Source organism: Motacilla alba, chromosome 1 (genome assembly GCF_015832195.1).
Source record: "Motacilla alba alba isolate MOTALB_02 chromosome 1, Motacilla_alba_V1.0_pri, whole genome shotgun sequence".
Classification (NCBI taxonomy): domain Eukaryota; kingdom Metazoa; phylum Chordata; class Aves; order Passeriformes; family Motacillidae; genus Motacilla; species Motacilla alba.
The window spans coordinates 34,496,109-34,514,628 of NC_052016.1; the positions used below are offsets into that span (position 1 = coordinate 34,496,109).

The 18,520-nt window shown below is 46.8% G+C and overlaps 1 protein-coding gene across 1 annotated transcript in view; it reads right to left on the reverse strand.

Moving 5' to 3' along the window:
- The window catches only part of FSTL1 (follistatin like 1), a 52,068-nt gene extending 34,273 nt beyond the window's left edge, over positions 1-17,795 (reverse strand). Inside the window, exons 1-2 of the mRNA XM_038128145.1 lie at positions 17,645-17,795; positions 17,487-17,546 (exon numbers count right to left, since the gene is read on the reverse strand). Of these exons, the coding sequence (XP_037984073.1) occupies positions 17,487-17,546; positions 17,645-17,647 (63 nt within the window). The 5' untranslated portion in view covers positions 17,648-17,795. The remainder of the gene's footprint in view (positions 1-17,486; positions 17,547-17,644) is intronic.
- Between the last annotated feature and the right edge of the window lie 725 nt (positions 17,796-18,520).

Here is an 18,520-nt window from a genome sequence, read left to right on the forward strand (position 1 = left end):
CAAAGGTCCTGTCTGACCTTCATCTTTTCTTATTTTATTTTCTCAAAAGAGAAGCATAGCCCTGTGCTCTTCACTGTACAGAGTCAGTGGTTGTCACTACATCTCCAGACAGAGAATGAAAACCACCTGGATGTGATGACTTTATTTGCTTGTCTTTGGTTAAAGCAAGAGAGATGGAGTAACAGCCTACCTTACAGAGGTCTGACAGCTGCTTAAGGAATTAAGTAGCAAATTAAGCAGCAAAAAGTCTGGTTACTAGTGATAGCGCCTGAGTGGATGGCAGGAAAATGTGTCAAGGGAGGTTAAGATTAGATATTTGGAAAAGGTTCTTCACCAAGAGGGTGGCTGGCCACTGGAACAGGCTCCCCAGGGAAGTGGACACAGCACCAAGCCTGACAGAGTTCAGGAAGTGTTTGGACAATGCTCTTAGGCACACATTGTGACTCTTGGGGTGTCCTATGCAGGGCCAGGAGTGGGACTCAGTGATCCTTGTGGGTCGTTTCCAACTCAGGGTATTCTATGATTTTAAATGCTCTAATGGGCTCTGATAGATGATGCAGCAGACAGCAAAATAAAATTATAGATGCTCTGTACCACAGAAGAAAAGAAACATTGAGGAATAACAAACCAACTGCAGCCAGAGCTCAGCACTACAGGACTCAGGTGTCTTCTTCCCCAATACCAGAACAGCATTCACCGACAGTAATTCACTCCTATAAGGGCCAGGGTCCTTCTGGGCAGCCAGGTCTTGCCAACACAAGGCACCAACTTCAAGTGCCATTTGCCCTGATCACACAAACAGCAGCCACACAAGCAGCACATATCTTCCCTCCCCCCCCAAAAAAAAATTTCACAGCAGCTGGAGCTGCAGCTCAGCAGATTTACACCTTAGAGCTCAGGAACATGAGATAAGGGGGTATTAAAGGCAAAACAAAGGTGGTAGAAAAAGACACATGACAAGGCAACGGCTCCCACAGATGTGAAGGGTACCTGCACAGCAGCAATTCCTCCCTGAGCAACGAAGGTGATTGTGCCAGACTTTGGGAAATGTCCCAGAAACCTAGAAGTTTATAGCGGCAGTGGAAGCCAAGATCTCTGCACAGACAGGAGATCTCCAATTACCAAAGCCAGGTCAGTTGGCTTAGCAATAGGTTATTTCCATGGGGGTTTTTTGCTTGCTCATTTAGTGGTAACATACTTTGTGTGTCTCTGTTTTCCCATACAACAGCAAGAAGCCAGACACCGTCAATTTCTGGTAGCCTCCTTAATGAGAGGGAGTGTCTGTGATGCAACTTGGAAACACAACCCTAACCATGCCTTTGACCACTGGGGCTCCCAACTGCTACTCCTTGAATCAGAGGTGACACTGCTGATGATCTGAGCTTGGCTTTCCATTCTCTGGGGAACCATATGAAGATTGATAATCCCCTTTTTACCTTTTGTATCCAGCCCTGTATGCCTCCCTTTAACCTCCTCCTTCAAACAGAAAGATCATCTGATCTGCTTCAATTCTTCTGCCAGTGGAGAACATTCCTCCAAACAGCCTGCCATTCACAGATGTTGGAAATGCTTAGTGATACAGAAAGGAAACAAAAGCCTTCAGCCTCACTGGAAACCCACCCCACAGCACCAGCCTAACACTGCCTCAAAATATCCACTCTGATCTGAAAAGCTCAGCTCCACAAAGTGAGGGCAGTGGCCACACTCTCCCTTTGCAACAATGCAGAAATGGCCAAGTTATGTTTCTATACAAACCTCCTTATTTGTGGAACTATCTAGACACCAGAGAGACATGTGTGGCAGGCTGAAACTTGGTGGTTTTCATGCTTTATGTCAAAATCAAATCAAAGGCAGGAGAGCACACTTAGTTTGGACATATTTTAGGTTAAACAAGCGTAAAATATTTGGCAAACTTCCCTTGCTTAATGCAGTATAAACAATTTTGGTATTCCACAAAAAATTTCCCATTTAATGAATGCAGTGAGTAACTAAAGAGAAGATCACACTATTCTTGCAGTCTTCATTAAGCACGGGACAGCCCCAGCTTCTGCCACAACTTTAGCAAAGTCCATGTATGACATTAGGTGGCTCATTTGCAGCCGGGGCTGCACTGGGAGGTGAGAGGAAATATCCCTGTCAGATGGCAGGCTCTCCTGCAGAACCCAAGTGAAGACAAGCCAATTTTTGCCATTACTTTCTGAGGGGAAAAAATGAACTCTGATAGACACAAACCAGAGGCAGACTAAAGGTTTCAGAAGGCAGCCCCTGGCAAATGCAACTGCAGCAGTTTAAGACATTAGCTTGCACAGCTGTCTGCCAGCCTTGGCTGTCCACCTTGTTGGCTAGCCAGAATTTACTGCTCCACTAATAAAGTCAGCAGAAATACATGCTTGTGCCTCAGCCACTACAGTTTGCAGCTGAGCGTATCAGACTGCATTGCTGACGATTGGTGAGATCCCAGACTGTATATTGAAGGAGGGAAAGAACAGATAAGAACAGAACAAAATGTCTTCTGTATCATGAAGGGTTTAGAAGAGACTTGAAAGAAAAGAGGCAAATAAAGGGGCTAAAGAACTAAAGAAAGATGTTTATTCTACAGAAATTGATGCAGCATTTTTTGCTGTTGGAAAGGCTGGTTTGGCTATCTATTGCTCCCCATGGGGCCAGGGAGCTGTAGGTGCAAAAGATAAAGCCAGGTCTGCCAGAGTTATCAGCACTGCTCATGCTCCCACCAGCTCAGAGCCCACTGTAAAAGGAGAAGCATCCTCCACCGCCTAACTGGGTATAAGGAAGCCCTCCTGACCCTAATACCTGCACTACTGACACCACCCTCCCCTTCCAGGGCTCCCCTCCAGGAATGACATCACCTGAATGTATAAGCAGTCTATTTTTATAATTCCCAATGCAACCAGACCCTCTACTCCTATGCAGAGCAGATTTCAATAGTAAAATGCAATGTGTTGAAAGAAATTAAGATAGGAAATTTCGAAGGGACAATAGGTTTTCTTTTTTGACAAAGATTTAAGAAAACCCAGGAAATTCACACACCCAAAGCATTTATTAAAATATGTTCCTAGAGCCAGCTTTGACTAAGCATGGAAATCACTGGTAGCCTTTGAATACTGAGAAAAAAACCTTAAAAGTACATATAATTGTGTATTGTAGACGTAAATCTCATATACTGGATTGTCCCACTTGCTTGGTTAAATAAAGCTATATTAGACACCACCTGTACAAATGTGCAGGCTGCAGGAAATCTAATAAGATAATATGATCCCTTTCACCCAAAATTATTTTAGAAATAGCATCTAATACTGTAGCAATGCATTGAGCCACAATTAACCAATGTAAGGTGCTGCAGGCCATCTGGAAGTTTTAAAATGACTAAAAGCTCAATGCTGTGCAACGAAAGGTTCAGGAACTCAACAAGGAACATTTTGAGTTCTTGGTTTGTTGTGGAAAGAAAGCCAATCTTACTTTTCAGCTCCCCAGTAACTTGGGTTAGCTCAGTTTGAGATAACCTAACAACAAGCAAACAAACAAAGCCAAAAGTACCCACTCAAAAACCCCACTACCCAAAGAAGCCCCAAAAGTTCCATACTGAAGGTCTACCAGCACTAGAATAAAACTTGCAAAGCTTGCCCCAGTCCTTCCCTGCCAAACACCCAGACCCTCTGAGGGTGTAGGTACTTCAGGTCAGACATAGGTAAGATAGCCCTAGAAAGTTGTCTCACCAAGCTGAAGGGATGGTGTATGTGTGCTCCTTTAGCCTATGGCAAAAGCAAGATACAGTAAATAACCTTGGTCTGTAATGAAAGACTTACTGCAATCACAACAGCCACCAACTTTATCGCAGCCTAGGCAAATCCAGCTGCTGGCTCTTTGTTCCTCCTTGTGTTTTATGTGCTCCAGCACTTGTAATTCCTGAGCCACTTCAATGCAGTAACTCATCAAAGAGAGGCTAACTATCTTACTGTGAACATGCATGTCTTCCACATTGGTGCTGGTCTTTAAAAACCTCTCACTCATGAGGCCTCGACACCAATTCTCACTTGCCGGGTGAACCACAACCCTTACCCATGCATGTCTTACTTGCTCTTGCCCTTGGCAGCCCTGACACTGTGAAACACATACACAAACACAGTCTAGTCCCAGCAGTGAACCTTTATACATGGAGCCTTTAAAGTTTCAGTCAGCAACATGAAGTCCAGGGTGTGGATGAAAATCAAGTCTCTAAAGGGGCACTGTTTGCGGCTGCTTCCTTCTCCCCTTTAGCAACAAATACGTGCTCAGCAATAAAGATATCCCAACTGGTTGTGGAGCAGTTCCTGCCGAGGTGCTGCTTCATCTCCCGTGGTAAAGCTGCCTCACGTTCAGTTACCAGTGCACACTGTGCCATAAGCACTGCAGGACACACTCCACGACCTGTCCAGTCATCTCTGCTGTGCGATGGCAATCTCAGCCAAAGGCTGCTGCAGGCGGCCATGGCCACACTGCACTTCAGCTGTCCAAGCCTAATCCTCCAAGTCCTTTGTTACAGCAAAACACAATTGACTTTCATGAGCCTCATATCCTCCAAAATGCCAGGATGCCAACACAGCTCTGCTACAAATGATGCTGTTCTTCCAGTCACATCAATGTTCCATTAAATCTTGTTCCTCCACCTTCTCAAACATCATCAAACACACCAAGCAATAGTTTGTGAAACACATGCTTTACACCTCTGCATACTCCATACACGGATTTCACTATGTTCCTTCATCTTACCTGAGTTTTGTGTCTTTATATGAGCTAAGACATTTTAATTCCTCCCCTCCCCACTTCGCTGTCGGAAACCATTCAACTGCAGAGAGATCAGACTATAATAACACTGGGACCCCAGCCAGCAGTATGCAGTGTGCCTGGCTTTTAACAGCTAAATCCTATAAAAAATAATGATGCAAATTTGGGCACTCCTCCCCAAGACATCCTAATGCTTTCAACAACCTCTTAGGAACACATAATGCTGCTGGATGGGACAGAGGCTGAAAGGAACTAATTTGGGACTCCTGGTACTTACTGTGTGAACACCTGCTGGCTAAACAAACAGGCCTAGGAATGAAAGCTGAATGCGCACTCTCCACTGCTGTATCAGAGAGCTGCTTCCTGAAAGCAGGCATGAACTGCACTGCATTATCACCTAAATGTGGTCATGGGGTAGAAAGCTCTTCTTTAAGAATCTTACATGCTGACAAAGGATGAGGAAAATTCTACCAAAACACCCACGTTGAAGTAGGCTCAGACCACTATCATCATTTAGGAGACTAACTCCCCTGTTCTCCATGATACATTATCTGTCTTCAGCACTAATCCAATACTACATGGGAAGTCTGTGGGAAGCCTTGCAAGTCCTGCCAGGTAAGCCCATCCTCACCTTCCACCAACAACTGACACTATGCTGCCATGCACTGCTGGAGTATGAGCAAGGACACAAAGCCCTTCTCACAGAGAATTAAGCTGATGAAGGCTTCTGCATCCACCCTTCAGTCATGGTACCTTTGTCCTTGAGTGCATCACCTAGTGTCCTCTGGAATTTGCCTCTGCAATAAATGAACACTTAAGTTCCCCACTCCAGCAGGGGACCATGGACAAATGTCCTGCGGGGAGGTAGAAATCCCCCCTCACCTGTATGCTGCTGGAGGCTCTGAAGGAGAGGTTTTACGAGAGAAGAACCATGGGGACAGACCACAGCTTCTCTGAAAAAGCATTAAGGCTCTCCTGCATCCAAAAGACAGAGCAGCCAGCAAAGGGCTTCTGTCACAGGGGCTGTAGGAAATGTGATGGGGCAGAGAGGGAAGGCACCTCTTTTGCACTCCCTATCCTCCATTTTCCAATGTTTTCTCTCATGCCTGTAAAGATAAAAAATTAAAAACTATGTTCATCCTCATCCCCAACATCTAGAGTTATTCTGGGGGCAGAGTTCAGTTTTCAGCTGCCTAAAGGCAGAGAAAAAAGAGGGAGCACAAAGACAAAGCAGCACAGGAGATGCTCACCTTTCCTCAGGGCAGCTCACAGGCAGAGCAACTCACATGCTCTGTAACCACTTCTTTAGATGCACATCTGAAGGAAGTGTGGCTACAAGTCTAAAAATCACATCCCTGAGAAACAGGGCTTTGTTGCATCTTGCTAGACCTTTATTAAAAATTAGTTTCAAGCTTGCAGCAGAGAACAGGGTAAAAGCATCACCTCAGGACAGGGAACTATCTCCTTTCACCTCTCATCACTGACAAAAAAAGACTTCTAACTAGCTTGTCCACAGAAAAAGTGCACGAGCTTTCTTTATCTGACTGCCTCTGCTGCCCAGTAAAGGCTGCCGTGCAGGAAGATGCCTTACAGCTAGGAAAGCACAAACCTTCAGCCTCGCCCATTTAGTCTTTCCAAGATGTGAACAGGAAGGGACCTGAGGCCAAGAAACACAGCCAGCTTTCCACTTTCGCTCACAGGAGAAAAAAGTCGAACATCCTTACTTAAAGACAAAAGTTGCTAAAGACAAAGGGAGACCGTGCTGCAGTTTGGCTGCTTGCCTCCTACGGGACACAAGTTGTGCTGAGCACACCTCCTGGCCCCCAGACCAGTCAAATCTCACCTGTGAAGTTAACAGGCTCAGAAAGCCTCCAAATACTGACCTTTAACTTAAGCATGTATTTTAGGAAACTCAAACCCAAGGCTTTAGCTGGTAACAACAGCAGCACATTTGTGTACTAAGGCAGCACCCCCATCGTGAAAACTTCACCAGCTGTGCTTCCTGATGGGGTGTGTGTTAATGTGTATAAACTCCCTAGGAGTAAATCAGGGCTTGTAGTGGTTTTGCCTTTCTTCTTTTCACAATTTACATTGCCCAGTATTTATGGATTCCCAGTAACAAGCACATGGAGGTGCCCTGTCATCATTAGGGAAAACTAACATCCTGGCAAAGGGATGAACTGCGTGGAGACCCAGTACTGAGCAAGAGATTAGGAAACTCACCTTGCCAGGGGATGGCTTGAGAAGCTCAGACTGTTCAGTTTGCCAAAGACTGGGACCAGTCCTTGTACAGACCACGGTTACAGCAGCAGGGAAGAGACACATTGGACTAAAGGCTTCAGTTTAGTGGATTAAACAGAAGATTCAGCATCTGCAGATCAACACTAGACAAATGCAATCCAGAAATGAGGTGTAACAGCATGTGGGTAATTAACCACTGCAGCAACATACCAAACACAGTGGTATTTTCCATTTGTAGTAATTACTTAATCAAGACTAGATGTTTTTAAGACACATTGTAGAGTCCAGAGCAAATGGAATGAATAAAAAAACTAGATATATGGGCTGTATTGTGCAAGAGGGCAAAACTGAAGCACAATAGCTCCTTTTGGTCTCACCATCTACTAATCTATGGGGAAAATTGCCCCTTTTAGTGTCAGTGGAGTTGGTAGACAGTCATATTTTTAGCAACAAGACATTCTGATGTTTACATGAAATAGCAATAATAATACATTGTGTTACACCCACACCTCTAATCTGAAATTCTCTAAGCTCTTTACCATCACTATGTCAGAAAGCCTGACAACTCACTGGCTGATAAATTGGCATTATCATCCCCCTTTCATCCAGCTTGTGCTTTTTCAGAACAGCTAATCATCTGCTTACCATTTACATGGGAAACAACACTCAGGCCACCTGCCATCTTACTTTTAAGCCTTTTGGTGAGAAAATGGTCACATGGGTACCGTGCAGAAGCTGTCAGAGTGGAAAGCAGCTCACCCCACAGAACTGACCAGCAGCTGCCCTACTTCAGATGCTCATCCCCAATACAAACTTTATAGCATTCAAAAACTATATACAAACTTCCCTAGGAAAATTCTGCCAACAAAATACTTTTGAAGAGCAGAAGTCAGTAATTAAAGTGCTAAAAACAAGAGAGAAAAAAAAAGAAAGAATGCTTCCTAGTTGTTTAAACAAAATCTTCATATATGACAGACAAAAAAAAAAAAAAAAGAAAGAAGAGTAATTTCCATTAGTTTCCATGACAACCAATGGAAATCACTAACCCATCTTCTCTCCCTTGTCAACCTCTGGCAGACCTGTCAGGGAAAGCAAAGGACTATGCCCTGTGTAGGGTTGTCTGGTGAACCAGAACACTGGGAAATCTACATTGTTGTAATGTCAAGTGCTCCCCTTACAGCACAGCTCCAGTTTTTTTCCTCTGAGATATTAGGGGATGGAGAGGTGCTTACTTCTTTCCTGCGAGAGCAAATGTACCCCCGAAGTGCAATGCCCTCTGAGACACCCCAGCTCTCCCACTTTATGACTTGCTTCTTTCTCTCTTTGGCTTCATCAAAACATTCAACCACCTCTTTTCCATCTGTGAGGCATTGGCACACACCTTGAAGGTGACCCATATTAAGCCCTTTTTGCACATCTTTACTGGCTGGCAAGAAACTGCTGTATCACCCTCTGGTCTACATTTTGTCCATTTTTCCTTCTATTGTTATTGTTGCTGGCAAGGAAAATGATCCTCAGCAATGCTTGCTGCACCTTCTACATGAGAGCTTTTAAACTTTTTTTAACAGGAATGCATTCAGCTTTATAAACCCTGCTATGAGGCACAGCACCATCATTATTCTTGTCTTACAGATGTGAGCATCACAGCTTAAAGGAATAAGATGCCTTGCCCAAAGCCTACATGCAAATCGTGGCATCATGCTAAGAGTGAGGACAAATTGGTCTGCAAAGAGTCTGTTTGCATTTTCTTGATGTCCACAGGCTCTGAAAGTGTTTGAACCACAGATGCTCAGAGTCTGCTATAGTCCCTCCACCCTGCCAAAACAGCAAATAAATATTAACCTGAAACAAAACCAAAACACCCAAACCTCAAATAGTTGTCTCTGTTTAATGCTGGTTTACTGTTGACCTTGCATCTGCAGCCAGGATGACCTAACTCACCCCAGCATCTGGATGTGTGCTGCTGCACTGCAGAAGAGCTTGGCAGTAATTTGTGAGGACGTGTTAACATCCAGCTGTTCTCCCATCTCTTTTGGTTTTCACGTGCACAAAGCCAGGAGCGGCCGAGGCACGGTGCTGGCACTATGTGAGTTCAAGATTTTCACATACCACAGTGAGATTTAACACTCACCCAGCAAGACAGGAAATCCACGAATAATCCACATCGACTGCAAATTTTGCTACATCCTCCATTCTCCCATCCCAGGTCTGGGTTGCAGGAGTTACTGGCAAGGAACAGGACTGGGCACAGTGGCTCTGTGCACATGGGTGTGGGTGCACATGAGGTGTAGCAAACCACATTTTGTGCCCCCTGATTAGCTATGCTTAGGCTTTTCCTCCATGACACCCTCCTGGGGGACTGCACACAGCTCTGAGCGCCAAAGAGGAGAAGACAAAGCACCGAGTTTGAAGTTGAGCAACAATAAGTTGTTCTACAAACTGCTTCCCGCAGATTCCTGTCTTGAGGCTGATGGCATTTAGTGGCTATAGAGGTATGAACTACAATCGCTGAGGAATGCTCATAAATTGCTTCTCTGGCCTGCAGCAGAATCTGATCTCACACTCAGGCTTTTCCCTCCGGTAAGGCAGTAAGTACTGTAGCACCGCGCCTACTTTTACAAAACTTAGAGCAACGCTGTATCCTGTAGGAAATTAATACACTTCACTAAACAGGAGTGAAACTGGCTTTTTCAGTTTAAAAGTTTTTAGAGAAGGTTCAAAGGTGACAACAAACAGAGAATCAGATCACATACATCTCTGTTTCCTTTTCTGCTTTGACAGGAGAAGAGAGCTACAAGGAGATGAAAAGAGGTGTGCTAAGCACTGAATTGAGGGGTCCCATAAACTGGCTATGTGTACAAGGTGGAGATAACGGCATGGGGGAGGCACTGATTATCAGTGAACACAGGGGTGTAATTAGGACCATTGGGACAGAATAAAAAGATTAATGGTCTACTTCCTCACAAAAGAGGACTGTGAAGGTAAACTTACTCACTGAGATATTCCAGAGCGTAGTATCATTTTACAGAGAACAGGAAGGGGGGCATCACTTATCAGGGATGTGTGAAACTGGACTTAACAAGACACTAATGGCTATGGTTTGTAGAAGCAGCTGCTAATCCCAAGGCATGCAGTGATACCTTGTAGAAAAAACAGTCTGTTTTTCTGAACACATAAAGAAGTACTCCCTGCTTAAGCTGCTCCTCCTTACCCTTACACATCATCCTCTACAAAGGGGTCCAAGCTGCAGTCCTGGGGATGACAGAAAAAGAGCTTTGTGAGAAACTGAGCCTCTGCTGCAACCTGACTTCTCCATGATCCATCCAGAGGACAACTGGAGAGGGAGAGAACTGGAAGACTAGGCTGACACTACTCATGTGGCATTCATTGTCTTAGGACTGGAATACCCCAGAGCTTGCATCGTGGAGCAAACACGCTGTCCTCAGACAGGAACACTGCAGCTTTTCTGCCAAGCTGAAGGCAATGCCTCCCACATGAATGCTTGGTCCCTTGCCACCTTAGTCTTCCAGAGCTCTGGGTTTGAATGCACGAACTGCAGACCAGAGCTCGGTCACAACCTTTACAGTTATCCCTGAGGAATTTTACTCACCCAGACAACTAAGTGATCCAGACATTGCAAAAATTCTCCAATGAAATCGCTTCCTCCTACATATAGGAAATGAGACAACAATTCCAATCCCTCATACTTATGCTTCCTTGAACATAAACATGAAAATGCGGCCAAAACTGGGAGGGGAAAGAAAGTCCCAGAGCAGCAAGAAGTACATATGCAAGGAGTTACATCATGCAGAAGGAAAGCTCTTGGCTTCAGGCTAAAATTACTAGTGCTTAAATGGCAGGGACTGCTCGAGCATGGAGGGGCACCTTCCCAGGAACAGTCCTCCAGATCGATCCATTGTTGGGAAAACAGCAGGCTCTGCTGCCAAAACCATCCCTGGACAACACAGCGCTGGAGGCCAACTTATCAGCTGGCTAGTACCTGCCAAAGCAGAAATTCCTTGTTCTGCCTCTCTGACACTCAAGCCCCAAAATATCTCACCATTGCAGCAGGGTGACAAGGAAAAGGCAGGCAAGGATAGCATTTCTGATGGTGGGAAGTACACCCAGGCTCTGGGCTCCTTCATTAGGACAACTGTTCACCAGAACAGTTGTCTCCATCAGAGGCAGGTGCCTTTGCCAGCCCACTCCTGTCACTCCACTCTTGCCTCTCTCTTGTCAAAGACTTTAAAATCCTCTGCTCCCCTCCTGTGACTTGTAAGACTTAAGACCCTTTCAGGTTTGAGTCATACTACTGCCATGGGTACCTCCACAGCAAGTCTTTCCATGACCTCTCTAGGTCTCCTCACAGATACAAAACTACAGAATTTGTTTCTGGCTATGAAGCAATCTTCAAATCACTGTTTCTTGAAAACTTTCATCATTGGGAAGAAGCTGATTAAGCACTGGAAGCTCTACCAGCATTCATATTCCCAAGGTCTCTTGATCCTGTCTCAGGATTCTAAGCAAGAAGCAGAGATGGGATCAGAAGGAACACGTACTGGCTAGGGACAACCAGCAGTGGATAACAAAGAGCTGTCCAAACAGCCCTTCTATGCTTGGACCATAAGGTGTGCAAATCCTCCCTTCCTGCAAATGAAACACAGTGGCTCTGTCTTGGTGTTTCTATTTCTTTCTCTCCATTGTTCCTTCAAGCTGGTTTGCTGGTCTTCGCAGTACAAAAGGGAAGGACTAAGGAGAAGGAACGAGAAAAGCTGGGTTCTATGAGGTCTATTACACAGCATTAAGGTATTTTGAGAAAATGGTTAGAGGTCCATCTCTGGGACAGCAGTTGAGAGGGTACAGCCAAGGAAAACACTGTTTAGCTGTCAAACAGTGGAAATATGGGATTCACTTCCAGCTGAAGTTAACAAGATACTAAACTCCTCTCCAGTTATCTACCCCAAATCCTTTGCTCTTTCCAAGGTATTTGTGCAAGAGGAGCCTCCAATTTGTTTGTAGCTTATAGGCCTCCTGACTCCAAACAAGGTGCAGACATCTGCAAGAAATTCCACATTTGCAAACTGGAGTATGAATTTGCTTTTCTTCAACTCTTACAGGCAGCCTTCATCTAAACCACTGCCCCAAGCAACCACAGGGCCCATGCCAAAACCAAGAGGTACACTGTAATAAGTGACAAAACTACAGCACAGTAGCAAAATTTCACAGCAGCTTATATGAACTTCACTTCGGGGCAGCTAGTTTGCAAGGCAGAGAAGGGACAGCCACTCATTACTGCTGCCTGGGGTCTGCTGCCCAGATCCACACTGAAGCACATTTGATAAAAAGTAGCAAGAAAATGCCACACCAGTTGCTGCAATGCCTCCAGACTTGTTTATCAGCTATTTGTTTGTTTACTGCCTAGGATTTGCAATTAGAGCCCCACAGTTGAGAGCAAATACACCCCTGCTCTAACCAGCTCACACCTAACTGTACACAGCTGTGGCAAAACCTACAACCCCTGGTAAAGTCCAGATGTGTATACCTTTGTCTACCACCCAGATACAGCTGTAGAAGGAAGTACGCTTCACAGCACAGCAGCAGGCTGCTCTTTTTGCTTGCTAAACTCAGAGATCACACTGTGAGAGATAAATCTCTCCAAGGAAATGCTGGTTATTCACAGATTAGCATAGCTATCACAGTAGAGCAGAAGCCAGCCTCCCTGCAAAGATAGATGCAACCCAGGTAAACAAGGCATTTCTGGGAACCAATCTCACCTAGCTCACAGGATATGTGGCGGAAGCACAGCCTGGTTAATGGGAGTCTCATCAGTCTGGGAAGAGACATCTGGCTGAGATTCGTGACAAACTCTCTTCTGTACAAAGAGAAACACTCCCTAGCTCATATAACACCACACAAGAAAGATCAAAGGTGTCCCGAAGCCTCCCGATGGGTAAGCAGCTGTACCAATAACAGCAGCTGGAAAATGCAAGAGGAGACTCAGCCAGTCCCTTCCTCCTGTGCTGGGAGCAGAGCTGCCTCCTCGGCAGCCCCCAGCAGCAGCCCCCTGTTAATTACCGGCAAGGAATTTGCACTCTGGCAGATAAAGTCATTCACTCAGCCACTGGCGCGTTTGCACAAAGCAGCTCGGCTCTGACAGCAGCTCCATCTGAGAAGCCGCATTTGGGCGCCATGCACATGTAAGTGCTACACGACATCACGTCTGTGCAGAGCTCATGCCACACATGCTGCTGCTCAGAGGTTACAGCCCCTTCAGAACAGCCAGGGAGGTTGTTTAAACACTCCTACGTGGGGCATTTGGCCAGTGACTTCAGCCCGATGAGGTGCCTCGGACAGAACTGCTTGGTCCATCTCCCACACTCCAACTCCTGGGACATCTGCAGCACAGCAGCTGCCTGGTGGCACAGCACGCACCTTAAAAAATGGGTTTTGCACTGATGAGCCTTTGCCGTGCCCCCAGGAAAGAATCACTTCTTCCTTGCCTTCCCATTTAAAAGGTGCTTATTGTTTTGAGATGCAATTCCAGCAACACCTGGTCTGGTACTCAAGGGAAGGATTTCAAGAAGGAAGACACCTATCACTCCAAAACCAGCTCAATGAGAAAAAATGGATGCAATCCTTCCTTCCACTAAAGATGTGATTGCTAGACTAGACCTGGGAAGTGACTTTTATTAAATTATTTCATGAATATGTTACTGCTGGATTGTATTGCACAAAGCCAGTGCCTACTAAAAACAGCCTGAGTCACCCACCTCATTGGCACCATGCTGCCTTTTCTGTCCACTGTCCTGGCTAAATTATCAGTGAAAGCAAGACTGAACTATTCATAAATTCTCTGCCATTTAATTTCAAAAGGCAAACTTCTTAAAATGATGGCTTCAGAACCAAATGCAGCTATGCAATTACATAGGGATCTCAATTTAAATTTAATCAGTTTCATTTATTAAGAAATCAGTTTTTAGGTTTTGTCCACTGCAAAAACATGGGAAAAGTTTGACCAAGGCAAGCTCCTGATGCTGGCCACACTGTGTGAACAGCCCAGGGAGAGGAAGTACACCAAGTCCTGTGAAGACCATCTGAATTCCCAGCTCCAAATCCCCTGGTGCACACAAGTACTCTGCTGGCAAAGGGCACAAGTCTTGGAAAGGGTGAAGAGTTGCTCTCCTTACATGAAAAAGCAGCCAAATCAGATCAAGAGGAAGCACTTAGGTGAGTTAAGCAAACAGAAACCTCTGCCTTTTCTCTCCCCCTTAAAATCCCTTTTCAGCTTTTCATATAGAAAAATTACATTGAGGGAAACAGAGGTCAAGTGAAAAAAAATCATCCCAAGGTTGCAACAGATGTAGAAACTGCAAACACCATGCTTTTAGAAAAGGTCATGAATCTGCCTCCAGATATTTGTCACCACTGCGTTGCTCAGGGGTTATTGTGCCTCAGTTATGTCTGTACATCTCCTCACAAGAGGGGAGTCGCTGGCCTTCCTCTCTCTGCTTGCCCTTTTTAGCAAAAATGAGACAAGTCAGATCAAACCATTTACACATAACTCTTTCCAAAGGCTGGCTCATTTGGCCAGAAATGGGTTAAGGATAGTTCAGAAGAACAGCTACAGGCCCCAGAGATTATTTTGAATGGCCAGAAAACTTGCAAGGAGCAGAAGGCAGGCCAGGTCAGTGACCTCTTCTCTTGGCAAGGCTGGATTCAAGAAAGGACTTGTATCCACAGCTAACACCAATATACTCATGCTGGCATAAACCTCTTTGCTAGCATCTAAAATTCATGGTGAAAATAACTAACTTTCTCAAGGATTCTGAATGAGGTTTAAGTGAAAATGAAAACAAGAAAACCTCTCACTCTTATTGTGAAACAAGTAACCTGGTGGGACACAGAATGATGCTAGTATGGAAGTGGTCCCACACACCACCCTTCAGACCTCAACGGGGAGAGTCAAATAGCACCTGGGCTCCTCCAGTGTTACTAGGTAACTTACTCCAGCAGGAAGTGAACAACTGATTGACTTTACATATATTCAACAGATATTTCAAGCCTCTCCCTCTTCCTCTATTGTGATGGATGCTTCCCAAAAATCACTCCATATGCTTTGGGAGCCCCAGCTGAGAATATGAGTAACTTCACATCTGCAGTACCCCTGTTAATAAGAGTGAACAGGCACCTCATTGAGTCTGACCCAGGAAGAGAGAGATAAAAGGGGCTGTCTGAAGCTGGTGGCTGGCCTCCATCCGAGGAGTACAGTTCACCGTCTATTGCTCTTGTGACTATTACTGAACCAGGCCAAGAAAAGCTCCAAAGTTCTGGCACGCCTCAGATTTTCCAGTCTGCATGAAGTTATGCCAGGAACATTTACTGAAGCAATTTCTTTCTTTCCTTAAAGACTCTAATTATGCACCTAACAATGTTGTAGAAATGAATGTTGTACAAGAACCCCAGTACAACTCAGAGTTTTGCTAACAAAAGGATTAGAAGCTTAAAGCTGTTAATATTCTGAATGTACGGAAAGGGACAAAGTGCAAGCTGCAGCAGAAACAGAAGGCATAGAGAGGGTTATCGTTTCCAAAATCTGGAAAGGGAAAACCACAAAGGAAAATGCCACACTAATCTCATTGAATGCCAGTGATGCAGTAGAGTAGTAACAAGAAACATTTAGAAGTGGGTAACCATCAAAGCTGTCTCTGAATTACAAGCAGCCCACCTTCAAGCACAGCCCACTCCCTAGAAAATGAGAAGGTCTAAATATCCCAGAGGGTGAGATGCTACCCACGACTGAACTGATATTCACTGCTTGGCAGCTACTAGCACAGAGGAATCAAACTGAACCCCAAAACAAAAGTTGCCTGAAGTGTCCATTTTCCCTGAAACCAGACCCAGACCTCAGTCATCAGTCTCAAGTTTTCCTGAACTTAGACTGGAATCAAACCAAAACATTCACTGGTTTGCCACTTGGACCATTATCTCTGAAGCCAGTCATAATAATTCATTTATTCACTCAAGCATGAACTGGCCTTTAAAACCAAGTTTTGAACATGATGGCTGTACATTTTTTCTTACTTTCAGTTTGCAGATGAGACACAGAGACATGACAGTACTTACATCTGGGAAGCTATCCAGGTACTACAAATTAGAGAATATTAGGCAAAAAGCAGGATTTAGCACTTCGACAATGTTAGTGACACCAGTGAAATCACAAGTGCAGGGCCAAACATATTTTGGCTGTTTCTCTGGGTTACTGATCCCAGAAGGCTTTACTCTGACCAGTATCATCATTATTTACCTGTTATTATAATTTTTCTTATGCTGTGCACCTCCTTCCTACAGAGGTGTTGGTGCACATTGACCAGAACTGATTAAGATTTATTTAGGGTTTGTAAGAAAATGGATAAACATGATTTAGCTTATCGAGGACAGTGTTGGAGAGGATGCATGGAAACACTCACTACATAAGTATGTCACGCTTTGGGAAGAACGTGTATTACAATAGTATCATGTACAGGCAGATGTGAAATGCTGGTCCATACTACAGCTCATTCCCACTCCCCTTGGTTTTCATGACAGCAGCGACCAGAGCCCAACAGTGTTGGCTAACAACCGCCCTGTATCATCTCTGCTCCTCACCTGGCTGTTGCAGGGAGTTCACAGAGCTTTGCTCAGGGACAGAGAGCAACAGCGATGGGCTCCATCCTAAATCCCATTCTTTACCATAACCCGGGCAGCACAGTCCACGGATGGGAGGCAGAAAAAGAGGGAACCAGACGTGTTTATGCCTTTTTTGTTTTTTTTTCGTGGAGCCAAACTGCGATGCTCTAGGGTGGGTCTCACCATCTGGGAGAAACATGTAGGGAGAAAAAATGCAGGGAGGGAGGACGAGCTGCCCCCCGAGCGGGACCGCTTTCCTCCGAAGGCAGGCTCGGCCTCCCTTCCCAGCCCAGCTTGAGTTCATTTTCCTCAAATCACTTCCACATTTCCCCTGCCGTAATTATCAAATATTTTGTTTCTGACTTCACTTTTTAGGGAGGCCGCCGCAACCGGGAATGCAGGCACCGTTTGTTTTCTGTCAACAGAGCTGGGGGGGTTGCAGCTGGGGGCTTTCAAAGGTTTTCAATGTCATTGCAATGAAAGAAAGGAAGAAAAGAAGCGCGAGGGAAAGAGCGCGCGGGAGAGAGGGAGGGAGAGAGGGATGGAGAAAAGGAGAGAGGGAGGAAAGGGGGCTGCCCCGGGGAGCTCGTCCCGATGGCGGGATGCAGGGGTCCGGCGCCGGCGCGGACACAGCCCCTCGCCCCACCGAGGCGCCCGTCGGCCCAGCAACTTCCCTCTCCGCCCCGGCTGCCACTTTCCCCGGTCCCGGCTGCTCCCCCGCGGGCGCCGCGGCGCCCCCGCTGTCCCCACCCTGTCCCGTCCCGTTCCCCGTTCCGCCGCCGGGGCCCCGCGCCTACCTCGGCTCGCAGGCGGGCGGCGGCCAGCAGGGCGCAGAGCAGCGGGAGAGTTTTCCAGATCTGCAAGAGAGGGAGCGGGGAGGCGGTGAGCGCGGGCCGGGCCGGGGCCGGCGGGGCGGCCGCCGCCGCCGAACTTCCCGCCCGGCGACTCCTCTCACCATGCTGCGGGCGGCGGGCGGCGGGCGGCACCGGCGGGGCAGGAGGAGTTGCGGAGGCGCCTTTCCCGGCTCCGGCTCGCTCGTGAAGGGAAGGGGAGGGCTCCCCCTCGCCCCGACCCGCCAGCCCGCGGCTCCACCCCCGGCCCGGCCCGACCCCCGCCCCGGGGCCGACTCCTCCCCGGCCCCCGCCCGCTCCCCGCCGCCCCTCGGCGGTGCCCCCGTCCCTTCCGCCTCCGGCCCCTCGGCGCCCCACGGCGACCTCGGCGGCCTTTGAAGGCAGCAGGGGGCTGAGGGGCGTCCAGGGCACTCGGTTGCCGCCCCACAACGCCCGGCTTCACACCCCCGCCGGGCACGACACGGGTCCGGGGAGGCTCCCCCAGCCCTGCCCCGGTGGGGCTCCTGAGGAGGTGGCGACGGCCGTGCCGGGGCGCGGATGCCCGCCAGCCGGGTCAAGAGCATCCCGCCGAGGGGTCGCAGCCGCCTCTCACATTGTCACAAAAATGGGGAAACTGAGGCACGAGGTGGCTTTTCCACAGGAGGGATTCACTTACCGACTCAACCCACTGTCCCCCCACGCACCAGCCCTGAGGCCACTGAAGTGCTGGCCACAGCTACAGGTGTCACTCGTGTCGGGATGTGGGCAGATTTTAAAAAAAGAGTTTAGACCCATATATGTTAGAAGCCAAATGTTCTCTGAGCAAAACAGGCAGCCAGGGCTTCATGCCAGGCACAGGGGCTCAAAATCCCACCTGAAATGCCTGGTGGTGCTCATTTGTGTATAAATACTTGTGATCCTCTTGTTTTAGCTCTTTATCTCTGAATTTCAGTAGCCTCCAGTAGGCAGAAGAGAGGATGTGACAATGCAAAGAGACCCAT